A 10,390-nucleotide genomic window follows, 5' to 3' on the forward strand; every position below is an offset into this window, starting at 1 on the left:
CTGACGCATCTTAATCCAGAGAGATAGCTGCTTGGTAGCGTTTCAGCACACCGGTTGAAACTGTCTTGGGTGTTTTTAATATTTACATTTTTTTAATTCAAATTTAATTTAAACTTTGACATTCAAATTGTTTTTTTTTTATTGAACTTTAAATTCAAATTGAAAGGATTTCAAATTTTAGAAGGTTACTGTTTTTTTGTTTTTTTTTCTGTTCTATTTTAATAATTTATAACCAGGTTGGTGTCTACCCAAAGGTATACTTTTAGTAGCTTCCACCGCACAGTCTGATTAGAGTTGAGTGAAGTTAGACAATAATCGAGGTATTCGCAAGGCTTCAGGGGGTAAAACATAGTCTCCCCCCCCCCCCCCCGATCACGGTGGTGGGTGGGTGGGTGGAGTTATTAAATTTGCTTGCAGAGTACTCGTAAATAGGCAAGAAAACATGCACGATATTTACTCCAAGCGTTTAAATTTAGTCTAAATAATTGTTCTTAAATTTATCTCATTAGAGTCAAAATGTATAGTTACCGTAGGTTTCCGCTAGCTTTGATTAAAGAGGCCCTGCAAGGATCTTTTTACTGGTTTTTAATTTGCACCAAACCTGAGCGCACTGATTGTAGTAACCTAATGGAACTTTTCTCGAATTTCACTTTATTTTAAAAGTTATAGGCAAACTAAAATTACAAAAACAAGCAAAAAATAACCTCCTTCATGACATCCTTGGTTGCTTGAGCGGCCGTGAACTAGAGGAGGGGTAGTGAACTCAGCGAGCGCTCATGGCTGCCACACCCCGTGTCGACAGCTCGAGAGGGCGTCACTAAAGCATGTTCTGGATAGGTTGTATGAAGCCGGCAGCCAGGGCGACTCGCATTGCATTTGCTGCGCGATTGAACACTAATTCGGCACGACACTTCATTGGCCACAAACGACAGCAAACACGGTGTAAGGATCGGTTCAGAACGGGAGCCACTTCGCACTGCCATACCGCCAATGGGCCAAACAGCAAGCCAAAGTTGCTCGCCGGAGGCCTTCGGAACGCTCGGAACCGGTCAGATCCTCAACTGCAGCGCCCCCGCGTACATCCAGGACCTTTCTACGCTTGTCGCTCGTCGGTGCCTGATACCACTACCGCTTTCTAGTATGCGCCACCTTTCCCACTGCTTGGTGGCGGATATGTCGACAAGTCATTTCTTGTTTCCATACTTTATAAACTGCTAAGTGTAATAACGAAAACGGCTTGACATAACAAAAATAACAATTTAATTAAACGTTTCGCCTCCCATGCGGGAGGCATCTTCAGTAGAGCACAGAGCGAGTGAGAGTCGCACACAAAAGTTCGGCTATTTAGGCATAAAGTTTGCGTACACCTCCGGCAGGGGGCCACGGTTCTTGTTTACCAGCGATGAATCACTTCCGCGTTTGTCCTTCTGGATAAACCAAGATTCCAGCAGCTTCCTCGGTCCCCACCTTTGATCCCTCGCCAAGGTCGATGCCTTGTCAAAGTCAAATTGATGTCCTGACGTCCATGTGTGGTCGACGAGTTCGGACTTGAAGCGGGTGGCGTTCGTGGAATTGGCGGCATCCCGTGCGTGTTCTTTTAGTCTTGTTTTTCTTTTTCGTCCCGTTTCTCCAATGTAGGAAGCGTCACATTCCTTGCACTGCACCTGGTAGATCACGCCCCTTTCTGCCTCTGGCGGGGTCGGGTCTTTTGGCTTGGAGATAACATTGGCAATTGTTCTGTAGGGTTTGTATACAGTTCGTACCCCTAACGGCCTAAGGGCGCGTCCCAATGCCTCCGAAATCCCCTTAACGTACGGGATGCACACGACGTCACGTGTTCGTTCGGCTCGATCCGGGCGCCGCCGGGACATTTGTTTCTTAACGCGATTGATAAATCGCTCGGGGTAGTTACGTTTCTTCAAAGCCTCCCGCACATGGCTGAGTTCTTGATTGCTAAGTGTTGAGTTAGATGGGACTGTTTCTGAACGATGAAGTAACGATCTTACAACTGAGCTTTTGTGTTGAGTAGGGTGATGAGAGTGGTAGTCAAGAAAGTTTTGTGTGTCACATGGTTTACGATATACGGATGTCTCCATCTTAAAGAAAGGTTCACTAGTTCTATGGACACGTACATCTAAAAACGGTAAGGTACTGTCGGTTTCATGTTCGCAGGTGAACTGAATTGAGGGGTGGACACTATTCAAATTGCGGTGAAAATCGGTTACGTTCTCTTTGTTAACTATTACAAACGTGTCATCGACATAACGACGGTAGAACTTCACGGGGAAATCAATGCCAGACATCACCTTTTCCTCAACATATTCCATGACGAGATTCGAGACGGTTACTGAAACTGGACTCCCCATAGGGCATCCGCTGACCTGATGATATATGTCCCCATTAAAACTAAAATTGCACTGGTTGAGACAAAAACGCAAAAGAAGTATAACGTCATCAACAAGGAGGGTTGTACGAGTGGACAACGACTGGTCTGCCAACAACCGGTCACGGGCAACCTCAACCGCCAGGGTGTTGGGGACATTCGTAAATAAAGAAATCACATCAAAGGATACCATAGCCTCGTGCGGTAGCAGGGTCTGAGCGCGTATAAGTTCAACAAACTCATGGGAATTCCGGACGCTAAACTCATTGTTTCCCGTAAGAGGGCTCAGAATCTCAACCAGATATTTGGAAAGGCTGTAAGTAGATGAACCAATAAAAGATACAATCGGGCGTAGGGGGCAACCCGGTTTGTGAATTTTGGGGAGTCCATACATCTTGGGTGTCGCGGCGTCAGAGGAGAAGAGACGACGGTATAGGTCGTCACTGATGCGTCCTTTCTTTTTCAGTTCTCGAAGGTGGTCAACTAAGTCTCTTTCGGACTTAGCAGCGGGATCTCTTGATAGCCTCACGAAATAGTGACTGTCGTTTATAACTTCATACATTTTCTTCATGTAGTCATCCCTATCAAGCACAACGGTTCCTTTTCCTTTGTCGGCCTTTAAAATCATGATGGAGCTGTCTGACTTCAACTCATTAAGAGCAACGCGTTCTTGTTGACCTAAATTCGACCCGGCCGGTTTCGCATTGTTCAAAACACTGACAACGCGACTTCTCGCGAGATTTACCCCTGTGACATCGTGCACATGTCTGAGTTTCTCTTCAATTTCGATTATGAAGTCACGTTTTGGAACGTACCGTGGAGCAAGGGCAAAGTCCAGCCCTTTGGATAGCAGACTCACGTGTCGGGGCAGAAGGGGCTTGGATGACATGTTGAAGACCGTACATTTCTCAGTCCTGGATGGCGATCTCGGAGGCAGTAGCCGGGTGAGCTTGCTGTTATGCGCCTCAGTGCATCTGTTCCTTTCCATCTCCTCGGCCTCCTTCCTTGCCAAGAACACATTCCGTAGGTCATTGTATGCTAGCGTCTGCCGTAGACTCCGCTCCGCCGTGGACTGTCGACGTCTTGCGCGGTAGATCCGCTGTTGGTTATCCTGTATGCGCGCCTTCACACAGTTGCGGCCGTAGTCCCTGGCCAACTTTCGTCCGTACGGTGTGTCCACCAGAGGTTTGCACCGTAGTCCATTGGGAATCACGTCCTCATGAAGGCATTGGCGATTGAAGTCTTGGTGGCACTGTAGGCGGACGATCGTGGTAGATTGGTTGATGTACTCTCTCACATTGCTAAGTGCGATACAACCGTAAAGGTTACGGATGAATGCAAAAATACTCCAGAAGCCGGGCGAAGACATGATAAGTGTAATAACGAAAACGGCTTGACATAACAAAAATAACAATTTAATTAAACGTTTCGCCTCCCATGCGGGAGGCATCTTCAGTAGAGCACAGAGCGAGTGAGAGTCGCACACAAAAGTTCGGCTATTTAGGCATAAAGTTTGCGTACACCTCCGGCAGGGGGCCACGGTTCTTGTTTACCAGCGATGAATCACTTCCGCGTTTGTCCTTCTGGATAAACCAAGATTCCAGCAGCTTCCTCGGTCCCCACCTTTGATCCCTCGCCAAGGTCGATGCCTTGTCAAAGTCAAATTGATGTCCTGACGTCCATGTGTGGTCGACGAGTTCGGACTTGAAGCGGGTGGCGTTCGTGGAATTGGCGGCATCCCGTGCGTGTTCTTTTAGTCTTGTTTTTCTTTTTCGTCCCGTTTCTCCAATGTAGGAAGCGTCACATTCCTTGCACTGCACCTGGTAGATCACGCCCCTTTCTGCCTCTGGCGGGGTCGGGTCTTTTGGCTTGGAGATAACATTGGCAATTGTTCTGTAGGGTTTGTATACAGTTCGTACCCCTAACGGCCTAAGGGCGCGTCCCAATGCCTCCGAAATCCCCTTAACGTACGGGATGCACACGACGTCACGTGTTCGTTCGGCTCGATCCGGGCGCCGCCGGGACATTTGTTTCTTAACGCGATTGATAAATCGCTCGGGGTAGTTACGTTTCTTCAAAGCCTCCCGCACATGGCTGAGTTCTTGATTGCTAAGTGTTGAGTTAGATGGGACTGTTTCTGAACGATGAAGTAACGATCTTACAACTGAGCTTTTGTGTTGAGTAGGGTGATGAGAGTGGTAGTCAAGAAAGTTTTGTGTGTCACATGGTTTACGATATACGGATGTCTCCATCTTAAAGAAAGGTTCACTAGTTCTATGGACACGTACATCTAAAAACGGTAAGGTACTGTCGGTTTCATGTTCGCAGGTGAACTGAATTGAGGGGTGGACACTATTCAAATTGCGGTGAAAATCGGTTACGTTCTCTTTGTTAACTATTACAAACGTGTCATCGACATAACGACGGTAGAACTTCACGGGGAAATCAATGCCAGACATCACCTTTTCCTCAACATATTCCATGACGAGATTCGAGACGGTTACTGAAACTGGACTCCCCATAGGGCATCCGCTGACCTGATGATATATGTCCCCATTAAAACTAAAATTGCACTGGTTGAGACAAAAACGCAAAAGAAGTATAACGTCATCAACAAGGAGGGTTGTACGAGTGGACAACGACTGGTCTGCCAACAACCGGTCACGGGCAACCTCAACCGCCAGGGTGTTGGGGACATTCGTAAATAAAGAAATCACATCAAAGGATACCATAGCCTCGTGCGGTAGCAGGGTCTGAGCGCGTATAAGTTCAACAAACTCATGGGAATTCCGGACGCTAAACTCATTGTTTCCCGTAAGAGGGCTCAGAATCTCAACCAGATATTTGGAAAGGCTGTAAGTAGATGAACCAATAAAAGATACAATCGGGCGTAGGGGGCAACCCGGTTTGTGAATTTTGGGGAGTCCATACATCTTGGGTGTCGCGGCGTCAGAGGAGAAGAGACGACGGTATAGGTCGTCACTGATGCGTCCTTTCTTTTTCAGTTCTCGAAGGTGGTCAACTAAGTCTCTTTCGGACTTAGCAGCGGGATCTCTTGATAGCCTCACGAAATAGTGACTGTCGTTTATAACTTCATACATTTTCTTCATGTAGTCATCCCTATCAAGCACAACGGTTCCTTTTCCTTTGTCGGCCTTTAAAATCATGATGGAGCTGTCTGACTTCAACTCATTAAGAGCAACGCGTTCTTGTTGACCTAAATTCGACCCGGCCGGTTTCGCATTGTTCAAAACACTGACAACGCGACTTCTCGCGAGATTTACCCCTGTGACATCGTGCACATGTCTGAGTTTCTCTTCAATTTCGATTATGAAGTCACGTTTTGGAACGTACCGTGGAGCAAGGGCAAAGTCCAGCCCTTTGGATAGCAGACTCACGTGTCGGGGCAGAAGGGGCTTGGATGACATGTTGAAGACCGTACATTTCTCAGTCCTGGATGGCGATCTCGGAGGCAGTAGCCGGGTGAGCTTGCTGTTATGCGCCTCAGTGCATCTGTTCCTTTCCATCTCCTCGGCCTCCTTCCTTGCCAAGAACACATTCCGTAGGTCATTGTATGCTAGCGTCTGCCGTAGACTCCGCTCCGCCGTGGACTGTCGACGTCTTGCGCGGTAGATCCGCTGTTGGTTATCCTGTATGCGCGCCTTCACACAGTTGCGGCCGTAGTCCCTGGCCAACTTTCGTCCGTACGGTGTGTCCACCAGAGGTTTGCACCGTAGTCCATTGGGAATCACGAATGTGTTCTTGGCAAGGAAGGAGGCCGAGGAGATGGAAAGGAACAGATGCACTGAGGCGCATAACAGCAAGCTCACCCGGCTACTGCCTCCGAGATCGCCATCCAGGACTGAGAAATGTACGGTCTTCAACATGTCATCCAAGCCCCTTCTGCCCCGACACGTGAGTCTGCTATCCAAAGGGCTGGACTTTGCCCTTGCTCCACGGTACGTTCCAAAACGTGACTTCATAATCGAAATTGAAGAGAAACTCAGACATGTGCACGATGTCACAGGGGTAAATCTCGCGAGAAGTCGCGTTGTCAGTGTTTTGAACAATGCGAAACCGGCCGGGTCGAATTTAGGTCAACAAGAACGCGTTGCTCTTAATGAGTTGAAGTCAGACAGCTCCATCATGATTTTAAAGGCCGACAAAGGAAAAGGAACCGTTGTGCTTGATAGGGATGACTACATGAAGAAAATGTATGAAGTTATAAACGACAGTCACTATTTCGTGAGGCTATCAAGAGATCCCGCTGCTAAGTCCGAAAGAGACTTAGTTGACCACCTTCGAGAACTGAAAAAGAAAGGACGCATCAGTGACGACCTATACCGTCGTCTCTTCTCCTCTGACGCCGCGACACCCAAGATGTATGGACTCCCCAAAATTCACAAACCGGGTTGCCCCCTACGCCCGATTGTATCTTTTATTGGTTCATCTACTTACAGCCTTTCCAAATATCTGGTTGAGATTCTGAGCCCTCTTACGGGAAACAATGAGTTTAGCGTCCGGAATTCCCATGAGTTTGTTGAACTTATACGCGCTCAGACCCTGCTACCGCACGAGGCTATGGTATCCTTTGATGTGATTTCTTTATTTACGAATGTCCCCAACACCCTGGCGGTTGAGGTTGCCCGTGACCGGTTGTTGGCAGACCAGTCGTTGTCCACTCGTACAACCCTCCTTGTTGATGACGTTATACTTCTTTTGCGTTTTTGTCTCAACCAGTGCAATTTTAGTTTTAATGGGGACATATATCATCAGGTCAGCGGATGCCCTATGGGGAGTCCAGTTTCAGTAACCGTCTCGAATCTCGTCATGGAATATGTTGAGGAAAAGGTGATGTCTGGCATTGATTTCCCCGTGAAGTTCTACCGTCGTTATGTCGATGACACGTTTGTAATAGTTAACAAAGAGAACGTAACCGATTTTCACCGCAATTTGAATAGTGTCCACCCCTCAATTCAGTTCACCTGCGAACATGAAACCGACAGTACCTTACCGTTTTTAGATGTACGTGTCCATAGAACTAGTGAACCTTTCTTTAAGATGGAGACATCCGTATATCGTAAACCATGTGACACACAAAACTTTCTTGACTACCACTCTCATCACCCTACTCAACACAAAAGCTCAGTTGTAAGATCGTTACTTCATCGTTCAGAAACAGTCCCATCTAACTCAACACTTAGCAATCAAGAACTCAGCCATGTGCGGGAGGCTTTGAAGAAACGTAACTACCCCGAGCGATTTATCAATCGCGTTAAGAAACAAATGTCCCGGCGGCGCCCGGATCGAGCCGAACGAACACGTGACGTCGTGTGCATCCCGTACGTTAAGGGGATTTCGGAGGCATTGGGACGCGCCCTTAGGCCGTTAGGGGTACGAACTGTATACAAACCCTACAGAACAATTGCCAATGTTATCTCCAAGCCAAAAGACCCGACCCCGCCAGAGGCAGAAAGGGGCGTGATCTACCAGGTGCAGTGCAAGGAATGTGACGCTTCCTACATTGGAGAAACGGGACGAAAAAGAAAAACAAGACTAAAAGAACACGCACGGGATGCCGCCAATTCCACGAACGCCACCCGCTTCAAGTCCGAACTCGTCGACCACACATGGACGTCAGGACATCAATTTGACTTTGACAAGGCATCGACCTTGGCGAGGGATCAAAGGTGGGGACCGAGGAAGCTGCTGGAATCTTGGTTTATCCAGAAGGACAAACGCGGAAGTGATTCATCGCTGGTAAACAAGAACCGTGGCCCCCTGCCGGAGGTGTACGCAAACTTTATGCCTAAATAGCCGAACTTTTGTGTGCGACTCTCACTCGCTCTGTGCTCTACTGAAGATGCCTCCCGCATGGGAGGCGAAACGTTTAATTAAATTGTTATTTTTGTTATGTCAAGCCGTTTTCGTTATTACACTTATCATGTCTTCGCCCGGCTTCTGGAGTATTTTTGCATTTATAAACTGCATTTGTTTTTTTTCTCATCTAAAATACTGGACAAAAACTACTTTCATAAATAATTGAAACGGCTAGCGCCACTTATATTTTGTATTTCGACAAAAAAGAAGCTTTTTAGCGGCTCTGATCAGTAAAAAGGCCAGGACCTAAAACGTCACGATGTCGTCACATATTGCGCGCTTTCGGCACCGCGGGTAGCCCCCGTAGGTGGAGGAGGTTTTCGCGTCGTCCGGTTAAAATATGACGCACTGATATTTAGTTACTCTCTGCGTGCCCGCTGGCTTGCCCGAACCCCAAGAGACGTGGAAACCGCAAAAAAAGGTAGACGCTTACATATGATTGCAGGGCCCCTTAAGCGGCAATGTTCGATAAGGGGCGATGGTAGATTTACCACAGGGACCCAAAATTTCTCTCCAAAAACAAACTATCTAGACCAACAGGCTCCTACGTATATTATTTTTTTTTTTCTGTAGATCCCCGGGGAAGCAGAAAAGCTCTCGAAATATCACGCACTGTAGTATCACGATCGCCCCCCCTAGCAGCCAGCAGGATTGACTGGTTACCTTTGAGTCTTTCGACGGCCAGTTGTTCGAACTCCTCGAGCGAAATGTCATCCGTCGGAGCCTTGTGATAAAACTGCAACAGTGACTTTCTTCGACTCAATTCGTTCTCAGAGTCGCCGACTTTGAGGTGCCGTTTTCTTCGAAACCCCGAAAACAGCATCTTATCCGAAAGTTTCACAAGGCCGATACCCGCGCAACTTCTCCCGCAATTTTTCCGGTCGGCTAGGCCTGGCACGTTTAGGTTATTGTGGTTTGTTACAAGTGACCGCTGGAGGCAGCACAAGACGATTTCTAAATTAAGTTTCGGTTTTGTTAGCTTGCATAGGTAGCTTGTCGTTTGTTTAGATAACATTAAACTTCGGTGAAGAATACATAGAGCAAGGCCGATACCCGCGCAACTTCTCCCGCAATTTTTCCGGTTGGCTAGGCCTGGCACGTTTAGGTTATTGTGGTTTGTTACAAGTGACCGCTGGAGGCAGCACAAGACGATTTCTAAATTAAGTTTCGGTTTTGTTAGCTTGCATAGGTAGCTTGTCGTTTGTTTAGATAACATTAAACTTCGGTGAAGAATACATAGAGCAAGGCCGATACCCGCGCAACTTCTCCCGCAATTTTTCCGGTTGGCTAGGCCTGGCACGTTTAGGTTATTGTGGTTTGTTACAAGTGACCGCTGGAGGCAGCACAAGACGATTTCTAAATTAAGTTTCGGTTTTGTTAGCTTGCATAGGTAGCTTGTCGTTTGTTTAGATAACATTAAACTTCGGTGAAGAATACATAGAGAAATATCGTTTTCTCAAGTAATTTTTTATCTACCAGGTCAGGCTTTTTAAATCAACCGCAAAAATCGGTTTCTTAAAGGGATACTTCAACGAAATTTGAACTATTCCCGTCGTGTTCAAAAATAGGTTGAATATGATCCACAATATCCGTAAATGACAATCGCACGTTTGTATTTTGAGCCTGGTGGCTGTATTTTTCGTTATAAACGGCCCACTCTGGCAAGCGCTCGGAGAAGGCCCAGCGGAGACCACGTGACATCCAACGCAATCGTGACGTAGGTTGTCTCAAGACGAGCAAAGCTACGGCGAGGCTGACGTCGAGACGATGGCCTAGTCGTTCCAGCCAGGGCCGTAACCAGGGGGGGGGGGGGGGGGGTTAGGGGGTTCTGACCCCCCCCCCCCCCCCCCCCCGAAATTTTTTTCTGGGTACAGCCCTGGTCGGTGCACTGGCAGCCAGCCTATGTTAATCTCCACCTCTGCGCACGCGCAGTGGCGCCGGTCGGCTACCGGGTACCAAACCGGGACCGGTTCTCCGGTTTGCTGTAACTCTCCATTATATGCCACCGATGCACATGATTCATAGGCGAAAATAAGACAATAGACACTTTCAAAATGGCCGCCATTGACCCCGAATACCCCCCCCCCCCCCCCCCCCCCACCCCCCGAAATTTTTTTCTGGGTACGG

General features: G+C 47.6%; 1 protein-coding gene across 1 annotated transcript in view; it reads right to left on the minus strand.

The window, feature by feature from the left end:
* Positions 1–9,527, minus strand: part of LOC121833516 (DNA primase large subunit-like) — a 42,093-nt gene extending 32,566 nt beyond the window's left edge. Inside the window, exon 1 of the mRNA XM_042286876.1 lies at positions 8,927–9,527. Within this exon, the coding sequence (XP_042142810.1) occupies positions 8,927–9,479 (553 nt within the window). The 5' untranslated portion in view covers positions 9,480–9,527. The remainder of the gene's footprint in view (positions 1–8,926) is intronic.
* Positions 9,528–10,390: the final 863 nt, after the last annotated feature.

Source organism: Ixodes scapularis, unplaced genomic scaffold (assembly GCF_016920785.2).
Source record: "Ixodes scapularis isolate PalLabHiFi unplaced genomic scaffold, ASM1692078v2 PGA_scaffold8__174_contigs__length_109621045, whole genome shotgun sequence".
Classification (NCBI taxonomy): Eukaryota; Metazoa; Arthropoda; class Arachnida; order Ixodida; family Ixodidae; genus Ixodes; species Ixodes scapularis.